General features: G+C 40.2%; 1 protein-coding gene across 4 annotated transcripts in view; it reads right to left on the reverse strand.

The window, feature by feature from the left end:
* adgrd1 (adhesion G protein-coupled receptor D1) overlaps positions 1 to 13,303 on the reverse strand; it is a 32,240-nt gene that overhangs the window by 17,003 nt on the left and 1,934 nt on the right. For all 4 annotated transcript variants that reach the window (XR_007962707.1, XM_052068004.1, XM_052068006.1 and 1 more), the window contains 10 exons: positions 11,989 to 12,111; positions 11,709 to 11,885; positions 10,090 to 10,347; positions 8,587 to 8,654; positions 7,741 to 7,890; positions 7,600 to 7,650; positions 6,494 to 6,617; positions 6,122 to 6,229; positions 5,188 to 5,263; positions 4,005 to 4,146 (listed from right to left, as the gene is read on the reverse strand). Coding sequence is in view for 3 of the 4 variants with exons in the window: in XM_052068004.1 (XP_051923964.1) it covers positions 4,005 to 4,146; positions 5,188 to 5,263; positions 6,122 to 6,229; positions 6,494 to 6,617; positions 7,600 to 7,650; positions 7,741 to 7,890; positions 8,587 to 8,654; positions 10,090 to 10,347; positions 11,709 to 11,885; positions 11,989 to 12,111 (1,277 nt within the window). In the remaining variant the exon portion in view is untranslated. The remainder of the gene's footprint in view (positions 1 to 4,004; positions 4,147 to 5,187; positions 5,264 to 6,121; positions 6,230 to 6,493; positions 6,618 to 7,599; positions 7,651 to 7,740; positions 7,891 to 8,586; positions 8,655 to 10,089; positions 10,348 to 11,708; positions 11,886 to 11,988; positions 12,112 to 13,303) is intronic.

A 13,303-nucleotide genomic window follows, 5' to 3' on the forward strand; every position in this document is an offset into this window, starting at 1 on the left:
ACATGCCCTCGATGTCCCTAAGGTTTAAAAAATATTTATATCTATGGCAACCAGATGGCTCGATGTCATCAGAGAGGATCTCAAACACCAGGGCCTCACCCTGGAGGATGCAGCGGACCTGGCCCATGACCGTGGTCATTGGCGGACCCTGGTGAAGCTGATCGGCTCTACGCACTGCGACGACCCAGCCGAATGAGACTGGGCCCCCGCGTCGCAAGAGCATTATTATTATTATTATTATATATGGCAAACATGTTTTGTCATTTTGTGCACAGCTTAGGTTTGCATGAACAAACTGGTACGTTTCCATGAATGAATTCATTTTAATTCCCACGGGCTTCCATAAGGGCGTAGTGTAATGTTTCTTTGGCTTTTGTAAGTGGAGCCATATTGAGCCTTGACAGAGTCATTTGAGAATAAGGAACATATGGAATCATATAGCCTATTCTCACAGACACTGCTTCACTGCCTGTGTGCATGTTTTGTAGACAAGACACGTTAAAATGAGGTGTAACGAGACCCTTTGTTCAACAATGGAAGCAACTATTTAAAACTATTTTGTGGTGTTTGTATATACATATCTTGAATTGCATGACACGTTAGTAAGGTTTAATTCAGTTTGACAATGCTAGAATGGTCATTGCTGGTGAAAGGCTTCAAACTGACTGAACTCATGCTCTTAAATTCAAACACAATTTTGTTCAAACTATTATATTTTTGTACTTGTTGTGTTTATATGATTAAAAAGTAGTTGTAATTTAAGAAAAACCTATTTGATGAAATGATTGCGCAAAATTTTACGTTTATGATTTTGCCCACCAAAAAAGGTGAACTTGTTTCTCATTAGAAGAATGATGAAGGTCTCGGTCTTCCTAATTTGTTGTTCTTGAGTCGGTGATATGTCAATTATACATGATGTTAACTTTAACATTTATTCCATTTAAATTATCAAAATTTGACCAAAGCTTCAGAACTAGAGCCATTATCATGCGACCTCAATGCAAACTAAGTAGCAAAAGAATTAACTTTGCGTTCTGCTTCTTCTTGGACTTTTTGCATTTTTTTTTTTAATTCTAAAAGATGACCTGCGCTGATGAATGTTGTAATGCAAGACATTAACATTTCATGAGAGACCTCTGTACACTTCTGTCTCGTTCGTTATGCCTTTTTTTTATAAACTTTTTCCAAAAGAAGATATCAGCCACAACAAGCAGGAGCAGCAGTAAACAGTTTGACCAACATAATAATTTACATAATTACCACCCCCGCAATGACTTTCTTTGCCACTGGCTTGGCAGCTAGGCTAGACGAAGATCCGCTGCTTTCAAGTCACGGACTGAGTCAGAGCCACCAGAAAACACTTTCCGAAACAGTGTGAAAGTCAAAAGGAAAGCAAAATTGCATTACATTTTGATGCACAATTAAGTGTTAGCTTCTGATAAGTGGCGCATACTTAATTGCTTGGTGAGGTTATCAAAACAATCTTTTTGACACATGCAGCAGTTTAGCAATCTGCTGAATGGGCCAGATAGCGTAATATGGTATCTTGGTGAGGAAGTGCTGCCTCAATAAGATAAAATACAATCCATGCTGTGCTTGTCCGGGCTCGTTTGCGCTGTGTATGTAGTTGTTTTTTGGGGGTTTTTTTGTGGCTAGCTCCGTCCCTACATGAGAACAAAATCCGCATTAGGCATTGATCCAGCAGTATTTGTAGGGCGGGCTTAGCTTTGGCTCATTTATATGAGACAGTACTTCCCCTTCAAAAAAGGTTTACGAGGAAATCAAAGTACAAAAGAAAGCTCATCAGTGCAGGTAGATTACATGCTGAGCCTGATCTGCACTTTACCTCTCCTGTCCACCTGTCGCCATCTGTCTTGGCCTTTTTTTTTTTATGAGGTCACCAAAGTAATGCCTTTTTCGACAGAATCAAAACCTGTTTTTCATATCCACTCATTTTTGACCCCATTAATCGTTTTTGCTCATGAAGTATGTCTTAAGTTTTTCCATTTATTTATTTATTTATTTCATACTGCCGCTTTGAGGGAGGAGGTGTCAGTGATTTTACCCGAGTATTAATGTTTAACTACAGAGCCCAAAGGCTCTCCCTCACCCTTCCTCCACCTCCTCAACTCCACCTCCATCTGAACAATCCGACAGCGCTAATAAATCTCAGATGGTGCCAGGTTCTAATCAACATTCAAGCTGAGTGGCGTGAGAAAGCGTGTGTGCCTCCAGGAGCCCTGATAACATTTTCTCTGGGAACTAATCTTGGTCAGTCCAGTGCCATGCAATGCATGACTGACCCTTACAGGAATGGCATGACCTCATTGCTCTCTTACAGTGACATCAATCAAGACTCCAAGGTCACCAACTACACTGTGTTGAATTCTGTGTCGTACCTGCCATAACACAAGGTTCCTGACACCATCAGCCTAGAAAGTAAATTCAGTCCTGACGTCAATCTGATAAGGAAAATTCACTGCAACCAAAACCTATGAGCCCTGCAAGTCACAACCCACCAAACCGTAACCATAGCATCCAGAAAGGCTTCAGAGAAAGCTGATGCATCTCTGCCGTGGACACATTCATTCGGCTTGTTTTAATGAAGTTGCCGGGTTTATCAACTCCCTGACAATAAGCAAAGAGGTCGCGCTGCAAATGACAAATGTTACACTTCTTTACTGGTGCCATGAGAGAATATCCGAGGTGGAATTTGTGGAGACAATAATGAGTAACCTGAACAAGCCACATGAAAGGGCTGTCCTCCAGGCAGGTTGCACCTCCATCAGATTCCACATACATGTTACTCCAGAAATAGTTGTAAAACAGTGTGAGCATAACAACTCTCTCTGGGCAATTTCACAGCCAAAATACATGCCGAATGCCGATCAGCTAAATGTAAATCATTTGAGCACAGAGTATTAAATACTTCAATATCCCTGCAAAGGAAATTCAGTGATGCGAGCTACATTTGAAAGTACAGGCCCAATCTTACTTTTGAAATTCAAAAGCATATTTATATGATGAGAGAGTTGTGTTGTTGGCATACACGAGTAAGCTGCCTATGAGGGGTCATATCAACAGCAAAGTACAAATGTTGAACAGGGCTAGTAAACATCTGAGAAGATTTAAAGGCTTCTTCCACGTTGTATGCTCAAACAAATATCATGAAAATCATCACCGGGATCATGCCAGATAATTGGAGCATAAACATTTATCCCATAAATGATGCCAAACAAAGCTGAATTGTTTACACTTGCTGTCTACAATTAATAAATCACTTCAAAACAAAATATATATTTTTTGCATCGATGGATTGAGCAGAAATCCAGTATATTATCTGTTGAAATGACACGTGAAAATGTTTTCAATATGCTAATTTCAATGACCGCAAAGGATAAAAAACAAACATTGTTTTTTGTCGATGAAGTCCAGCTGTGGCATTTCCATCCATGGAAGCAGCCATTTACTGTACGATATTCATTTTCGTGGTGAATTTCAATCTCTTTCAGTGGAAACTGGCACCGTCTTCAAAGTAGTGAGGAAAATGTTGTTCAAAACAGAAAGTTACTGGTCCCCTCAGAGTACCATAAGGCTGCAGGAAAAATGGGTATCATCAGTTCACCCTCTGGAAGCCATATGCCTCCTGAGGGAAAGGCGAAGAAGGCTCATGGAAATTATCACAGGTTTTGATCTTTGTGCTAGCAAAATACCAAGTTGCAATAGTCTATGTTCGTGGTTTACATTCATTTTTTTCCCTCGAGCAACCCCAGAAATAGAACTACTACATTTCACATAGGGACATCCATCTACTGCAACCACAGGAAAATCATAGCCTTTTGATAAGGTGTGTGTCCCACACCCTACATCTGTATCTGCCATTCTGGAAAAACCTAAACACTACAGTTTCCCAGTATGACTGACTCACCCAGTTAATGGAACGTCAAGACATGAGTCAACAAAAAGGAAACTAGGACAGTCGCCGTATTGTGTTCGATTCTCACCAAGATGTGGGTAAGAACGATCTTGATGAGAGGTGCCCCGGAGAGGTTGACTGACAAGGCCGGTGATGGCTCCACGTTCAGAGAGATTAAGCAGCTTGCTACCTGGATTTTATGATCCTTATAATTAGCAGCTTCTTGAATCCTATAACAGAGAGAAAAATTCAATAAAGAAAATGGACAGTAAAAAGGTCTAAGAAATTGATATACATGTAATGGGATTGATTTATGAGGACAGAATACAAATGAATGGACAATGCCAGTTCATTTAAGTCGTCATCCTTTTAAAGGAGCCAGGTAATTTTTGTTATTATTACTGTTATTATTATTATTATTATTATTATTATTATATTGTAAATTTCCCCAGTGTGGGACGAATAAAGGATATCTTATCTTATCTTATCTTATTTCTCGAGCCCATTACACTGCATGTATGGGCGTGAGTGTGTGTGTGTGTGTGTGTGTGTGTGTGTACTGGAAAAAAATTAGCTCAAATAAAATGGTTGACGTTGACAAGGAGAAAATAAATGAAGAAACAGATCCCATTCCAAGGGCAATTCTGAAGCCACCAATGTTCCACACTTACTCAATAGCCTGAACTCCTTTTACATTAAGTGCTATAACAATTAAATGCTTTGTAAAAAAGATCCACTCACAAACTGTTATACAGCAGCAAACAGCAGAAAAATGTATAATCAAGCAATACATCTTTGCTCTTCAAGGGGTGGAGTCAGATTCAAAACAGTAACCTCCCTCTGCATATTATTCCTTTACATTTCTCAACATAAATAATATTACGTGTCTTAATATGTACTTGGGGGTGGGAGTGTGGGGGGGGGGGCTGAGTGACTGTTTGATCACAGCTATGCCACATTCAGTAAAAATTAAACAATCCTCATCACCACCAGTTGGCATGTGGTGAGACAAGGTTTGGATTGGCGTTATGGAGCGGCAGAGCTAATAGCAGGGTGTATCAGTTAGTGGAGCTTGAGTGGTGAGATGGAAGATAGGCAAAATGACAGATAAGACCCTGACTCCAGGCATGAGCTGTTCAGGAAACACGGGCGCCTTGGAGTCAGTGGACCTGATTTCCCCCACAGGGGAAGAACAAAGCTGAAAGCTTGAATGGCTGCAATGATCGACAGGAACATTCGTGTTGTTTGAACACATTTGCACGCCATGTTACCTGGTCTTGACAGGGCTGATTTCCTTGTAGTAGCTGTGTATGTTGTGGTAAAAGAGGCCAACGATGGTGGTTTGAGCTAATGGGAAGAAAATAGGACAGAGTTGAATAAATGAAGGCGGAGAATGTAAAGCAGTGCTGCTAAAATGCTCACGAAGAAGAGAAGTTAATTAACACTGCCTTGCTGCCGTATACTGACACTGGCCTCCAAATAGAACATTTGAATTTGCACAGTGGTGAAATGGGGAGGTCTGCAAGCCATGTAGTTGTTGGGAAATCTTGTGAAAGCTGAACATGACTTCAGCAGTGGAGCAGGGGGTCGAGTCACCCTCCCCTAATCTGACATATCGTCCACAATGGTCCCACCTTAAAGCTGTAAGATAAACAATGGCACTGCAGGAAGTCCTTAATGTTCCTCTTCCTCTTTTCGAAGCCTTTTAACCCTGTCTCACCAACTTTGGTTCACATCGAACCCATGTCCAACATATTTGCTGCAGGATTATTTATTTCACTGTGAATTTCATATACCATCCTAAACGTCCTTGCAGGTCATCACAATTTGTGCAACCACCAAATGGAGGCAGAGCAAAGTGACCTGTGCATAAAGTCCAACATGCTTTGAAGCACATTGTAATGGCTGTTCTAAATTTTCTCATTATTTTTAATGACAGAGGAAAGTGGAGAAAATATGCTGCCTCTTTTTCTTTCCGTTCTGAATGCAAGAGTAATTACTAGCCTTGAAGTCAGAGCTGGAGTTCTACAGTACACTGTAAAGCCAAACAATGGCAATCCTTGACACTCGAAGCCATAGCATGTCACAAGTTTTAAATCTTAACCGAGTAAATTAGAGGCAAATAACAGCGGTGAAGGATTGAGTGCGTGACACATTCCGACGCAACCACAGGAAGCCGTGACTTTCACATAAAAGATCACTTACACTGCATGGTGAACGCCTCCCTGGGTACAGATATGTAGTTCTTTCCCTGTATGGGGAAGCGGTAATGTGGCAAATTGTAGTTCTGGGGAAATTTCATCAAAGAATAATCTGTAAATCAGCAATGACAAAACAGGCACCCGTGAGAGCAAGTAGTGGCAAACATGCTCGTGGCAAATTATATCCACAAGATAATAAGACCCACACTGGTGAAAGTAAGGTGGAGAGCTACAGTATTTTTTTGACCTGCCTTTGCTTGTTGAATAATCAAACCAATGACGTCATCTTGATGCTTCATGTCCCTTTGTCTTAACTGTCTTACCACACAAACTACAAACAATGAGTCACTTTTGGGATGGTTCAGATGGTACGGACCTGCAACGAACGATGTTCCTCCCAGGGAGATGAGGGAGTTTGGGCTGGTCTCCAAGTTAGCCACCATGTGGTCCATTACTCGGTCCACTGTTTCGATTAAACCGCTGACCACAGGACCAAATTGCTGCATCACATAAATTTGCATCATTTTACAACCTCTCACTGTTCAGCATTAGATCATGTCAATGTATGCAACTATTTCAGAGTTTTATGCGGTATATAAGAATAATGTGGCCAAAGCCTACAAATGACCGTGTGTGTGTGTGTGCGTGTGTGTGTTTTGGAGCTGGTTGGGGGCTAGCATTTTACATCCAGTAAGTGAGGTCTTCAAATACAATTGTTTGGTTGTTCGATTTTTTTTTCACATACATGCTAACAACCTCAACGATTTGTATTTAATAATATACCATATACAAATGCTAATCATCTTGCAGAATGAAATCTTGAGAAAGACACGTGAGAACGCGATTCCAGCCTTCGTGCACCTGGGAAAAAGTCAGTGAGTTGTGTTTGTTGTGGCCAATATCCAGTATGTGTCATGTGTATAAGAATAATAGCGTGTGAGTGAAATTTGCAAACAAATTCTACCTTGTGTGTACTGTTAGTCCTCAATATGAACACGATTTCATTTGTCACATCTACATAGACAGTGAAAATGCCCTGTATGCCATATTTACATTAAAAACTACCAGTGACATTTCTCAAAGTGCATAGGACAGACGGAGAAGGTAAAGGTTTTTTTTTTTTTAAAGAATCTCTTTTGCAATCCCTGTGTGAACATCTGTTTCAGTTTGCAGAAACCAAAACAAGCACGTTTATTTTGAACACTCAATGTTCTGAAACCACACACTTTCCTCGGGCACTATTATGTTTGGATGTGAAACGACTTTTGAGCCAGGAATTATAGCACGTGAAGCTACACATCTACGGTACATTACATCTACGTGGAGGTGTTTTATACAAACAAGTGCTATTTTTGACTGTCTGTATACTGTATTATAGCCTTCTGCCAGTCATAAATCTTTCAAAAATATCCTTGAATTTGTATTTATCACATTGCTGTTTTGTTTGGTGATTTCATGTTTGCACAGTGTGAACTCATTTACCTCTGGTAATCCAGGAGAGGACAGCACTTCTTCCACATTTTTGAGAAAAGCCTGGGGGCAGTGAAATGAATGACGTCAAGTAACTTGCATCGTTGGTTCATGACCGGATGAACTGTGTGTTGCGATGGACTATTTCGAGACCTGCGTGAGGTTGCTGGCTGTGTTATGAAGAATGGTCCTATTGGGCAGAGCCTTCAGAAAGTCCAAAACTGGCATCAACTCCGGATCTTGGAAGCTTAGGACCTCCTCATGCGTACTGCTGATGACAGGAGGACTTACTTCAACGGCTCTCTGAGGAAACAACCAACACCACATTTACCGATACTATCATAAAGCTGTTACCAGGGAGTTCCTCAGAAATGACACAGAATGTTTAGGTCATGTCAATCTATCAGGGTGCTGCTATATTCCCCATTGGGACATATATGCTCCGTTACAAACAAGAAAATGTGCTTGCCCCCAATCCGTGTGGCTCCCATACCAAATGGCCCACGGCCCATCGGTAGTTGGGGCCATTGGTTTTGAACCAAGTTTGATATTTTTGGGCAATAATTCCAAAATGTCCACTTGACAGTTCTGAAATTCAGCCAGCTGGGAAAATTTCCCTCTCAACCCTGACCAGAATGAGGACAACACAAAAAAAATGGATGGATGATTGGAACAAACCGCAATCAACATATTTGCAGCACACCAATGGCATTATTCCAGTTCAAAATTGTCCAACAGATGAATGGCTTGAAAGAAGAGAACATTTTACAGCCAGAGCCCAGACCTAAATCTGTGAGGTGAGATGACTCCAAGACCCACTTTTTTTTAAACAAATCTTTGTCTCATTTTTAAGGGAAATGTGACATTTCAGAGTTTACAAATTAACTCATGACTCACACAGTAAATCTGCATGTTTTTGTGTAATGTAACCTGTAACAAAATAGCATTGGCATGTGGTGTTGATGCCAAACCCAATAAAGTAGCACATGATGAACTTACCACGGTTGTCGTAGTGAAAGGTGGTTCTTTGAAGGCACTCGGGGTTGTGGCAGACACTACAGCATGACCTGGAGAATTCAGCACAACAATTAAAACCATCATATTTGTTAGTATTTAACCTGACCCGACAACCACTTGCTTGGTAAAGAGATTTTGTCTCGCAGACAGCAGCAGAAACTGGCATACACTCTGTCACAAAAGAAAGATTACAATATTCACAACAGCAGCAAAATATTCTGACTGCCTCTCTGCAAGCTCGAGACACATTTTATGTCTTTGTTGTTTAATAAAAACACCTCCTCGAGAATGCCTAAATATGGATGTTCTCCATTGGTTCGATGCAGCATTTCTCATGTGTGCTCAGGGGAAGTAAAATATAGTTTTGTAACTGTAATGTTCTGGCTGTTCGAGCAATGATGTGTGAAATATTTTTTTGAACATACTGTGACCAAAGAATGCATTTCACACGTTGGACCCAATTGAGAGCCGAGCGTCTTGCCTCAAATTCATCCATTGTTTTAAACATCAGTCATATATTAGGTCTTAAAACTGATACATGCCAAAAGTGTATTTACAAATTGCTCTTTTCCATTGGAATGATGTTGAAGAGCCATTCTGCTGTGTTATGAAAATAAAACAAAATGACCTTTACTCATGCAATCCACCATACTAAAGCACCATATTAAAGTAACACTTATAAGGCAGAACTATGTGCACTCTGGCACTTATCTTGACAATGACAGCAACAGCTACTGGCAGAGAAGTGGGATTTTGAAGGGGGGGGGGCCTCGGATTGTTCTGTTCTACGCAATGTATTTGAGATAAACCATTCAATGCGTGACTGATGTTCTTCTCAAGAGATTTCACAGAAATAAGTTTGAGTTTGTTTTAAACAATCAGATTCCTAAACACAAGAGGCTTTTTTGTAAAGATGTTTTATAGCAAGTTTAATATGAATTTCCTGTTTTCAAATGCATCAACCCTCTGTATTTACATTCCAGAAGTTCTCTCATGACTGTAAATTTTGACACTGAAGCGCCGACCTATTCCAGTTGACTTTTGTTGCTGGGATTTGGCAAAGGCTTTTCATCCAACAATTAAAAATGATGGCTATCGTTGCGACTGTTACAATGTTAGAGCCGAGGTGTCCAAAGTGTAGCCTGTGGGCCATTTGAGGAAAGGCAACACAGATAATATTTGACACAGCTGCTAATAGCATTCAGTGTGTGTGTGTGTGTGTGTGTGTGTGTGTGTGTGTGTAGTGGAGGGGGGGGGGGTGCGTCGTATGGTTATGAAAGTAAGGGTTTGCAAAAAAATAATAATAATCCACAAAATCTATATATAATTTCCTGCTGTATTGGTTTTAGCATGGTTGAGTTGAAGAATCTCAATGGTTCTTGTTTCCTTTTTAGCGATGCAACAATCAGAGGAAAATTGTCTATTGTATCTTGATGATGGTACACAAACAAAATTATGTTTTCCATTGACATGTGTTGTCCTTACCTATAGCAGCACTGTAGTAGAGCGAGATCTCATTGGGCAGTAGAGCTCTTTCCCAAATGACAAACTCATCAAAGGCCCCTGTTACATAGTGGCCATAGGCCTTATCATTGCCAGTTCCAATGACGAGGTCAGTGTAAGGGTCACCATAGTTTTCGGAAACACTGCCAGCTTCGTCGACAGCAGTCAAGGTGCCATTTATGTACACCTTCAGACCTGCTGTCTTTTTCCATGTGAAGAGAATATGAGTCCAGTAAGGCCCTGAGAGACAAAAACATAATGGCATGAAGCATCACTTTCCTAGAATTCTCCGATATTCATCCTTTCAGCTGGTATATTTGTCAGACTGCTACATTAGACAGCTCACAAGGCAACATTAAATCATTTTTGGTGTGATATGTGCCAAACACGTTGGTTGACTGATTAGGACATCCACCTCACAGTGCAGAGGTGCAGGTTTCCATTCCGGCGCCGGCTTTCCTGAGTGGAGTTTGCATGTTCTCCACATGTCTGCATGCATTTTCTCCAGGTACTCCGGTTTCCCCCCACATTCCAAAAACATGCTCGGGAGGTTAATGGAACACTCTAAATTGTCCCTAGGTGTGAATGTCAGTGTGAATGGTTGTTCGTCTATATATGTGTGCCCTCTGATTGGCTCAGAATTGTGAGATGTGGATGTGAAAACAACAAGCTCACCATGCTACTTCCATTTAAATTCTGGCAGTATACAAACAAATTTAAGCAAAAAAACAAAAATAATCATCCTCAAGAGTTAAATTATTGCATCATCCGTTAAATCTCTGAGTTTCTTGAGGCTTTGCGGATGATTAAGAAAAACAATAAGGGTTTATAATAACAGAGACATTTTTTCTACCCTCTCCAACACTCTCATCTGCATCTGTATCTCATGTACATACTGTATTCTGTCAGTATCTCTCACAACAGATTCTCTTTGTAAATCCAAACTTGGTTCTGCAAGCCGAATTGACAACAGTAGAGTCTCAGTTGCGAGCATTAGCTGTCTGAGAAAATATCAAACTAAACCCCATATCTCATCTTTTGAGGTTAAAATTGAAACCATGCATCACTGCCAAGCCATTGTTTCAATTTAAACTCCCATCTTTTAAAATATATCTGACACCTGAGTATAAATAAGGTCTGTCACAGTACACCTGAAGGCTATTATCTGCTCTTAGACCTTTTCCCTTGACAAGACATCCTTCCCTTAAAGGTCCACGTCATACTGGATAACAACCAGATGACCACTGAGTTGCTGTAACCCAAAACATATTTCAACAGTGAACTCTGGACGCAATGGTGCATACAACAAAACATCTGATATGTGTGAGAACAACCCTTTTCAAAACTAAATGTCGATCTCGTTTTATCCCATTTTGCCAAAACAGAATCTGAATCCTGAATCACAGACATTCGTGGAAGACTGTAATGTAACCTTTCTCGCTACATTATCGTGTTGAGCAAGGGTTTTTATATTGGTAATAGTTGTAGCATATGATGTATTCATGAAGTTTCGTCCCTGTCAGTGTCAACAAGTAAGATAAAATATTTATGGTTGAAAATGAAGGAACACTAGAGGAACAAATTCAGCCTGTTTGTGGTACCTGGAACTTTGATATTGACTTTCCATCTGTGGTTGTTGCCTCGAGTGTAGAACTCCACGTATCCTCCAAGAGGGTTGGTGTAGACAGAGAAACCATTAGAGATGACTTTACCTCCGGATGCTACAGCAAAACGGGATTCTTCTTCAAAGTTCTTCCAAAAAAAGGAGAAGGTAATTCCTGCAAAAATGAAATGACCATATACAATTATAAAGCATGCGACAAGCTGCTCTCTGATTCGATGGGCCTTCCTCCCATATGCTTTTTCCCAATTGGGACCTACCGTTAGGGCCACACAGCGTAGGGTCACTGATGCAAGAGTTCTGGTAGCTTCCAAAGTGGAGAAAAGTACCACCGTTGTCTCCATTCAGGAAAATGCCATTGTTGACCATGCCTTCAACAATATCTGTGGCAAAAATCAACAATGGACTTGCATTTAGGCATAGTAATGACAATTCTCCATTTGCTTACAGCCTGTCGAAGTATTTTGAAAATGATGTTATAATTTTGGCTTTATTCACCAACACAATGGATTTTAAATAAAGTATTAATATGTGGGGTGACTTTATTCCCTATACCATTTAGGAAATATACTCATAGGACGATTTAAGGCAGAGTTCTTTACCTCCATTTTCAGGGGCTCAAACATACTTGAACAAAGTAACTGACCCACATTGGACCCACATTGTCCTATACTGTTGCCAAATCCCAACCCGCTTTCATAGAAGTGAATAACTATTCATATTTTTGTTTAAATATAGCTTCTGAAAACACATTTACAGGTTACAGCATATTATACTTCAAATTTATATTTCAAAAGAGTTTGACCTTCTGCCAAATCATTACGTCCAACAGCCAGAGGCTGAGTTCCACTGTAAACTAGTGCCTAGAGCACAAGGTACATTTCTTGCTCCTTTCCGAATACAAATACAGTAGGTGCCATATAGAAACTTGATATGCCTCTGTACTGTACCGTAAAAAAATTTATACGAAAATATGTAATTATTTATAATAACATAGAGCTGTCTGCCACCCACCCAAAATGAGGTTGTTACCCACTTTGGGGTCCTGACACACCAGTTGAGAATCACTACTTTAGACTAATGTAACCATTTTCTACATTATTTCAACAGATTTATCTGAGGTCAACTTGTACCAGAATGATGTCTAGAGAAAGGTCTATCGAGAAAAAAAGGAACAGCTTGTGCTAAAAGCAAAGCATAAATGGTGGAGGCAGCGTAATGGTCTGGCAGTGTATGCCTTCTCATGGAATGCGCTGTTTAACAGATATCGTGAAAGAAGTCACAATCATAATCCAAATGCTAAAAAAACGAATGGGATGCCACCCCATTCAGTGACCCGAGTACAGGTAATCAAAATATAATACATTTCGCTGGCATGGGGCAGAATTATTACATGTTCAAAACCATCACCTTTCAGGTAACTAAAATGTCATGTTTGGTGAGCCATTGACATTACATCGACAAAGAGAGCAAGGCATTGTTAACACTTTGGCATGGTCAATAATTAAAAATAACAGACACAGACAGAAATAATTTCAACTCTGCCACTGTCCAACTACTTCTTGACATAACAAC

Source organism: Hippocampus zosterae, chromosome 6 (assembly GCF_025434085.1).
Source record: "Hippocampus zosterae strain Florida chromosome 6, ASM2543408v3, whole genome shotgun sequence".
In the NCBI taxonomy this organism is placed as follows: Eukaryota; Metazoa; Chordata; class Actinopteri; order Syngnathiformes; family Syngnathidae; genus Hippocampus; species Hippocampus zosterae.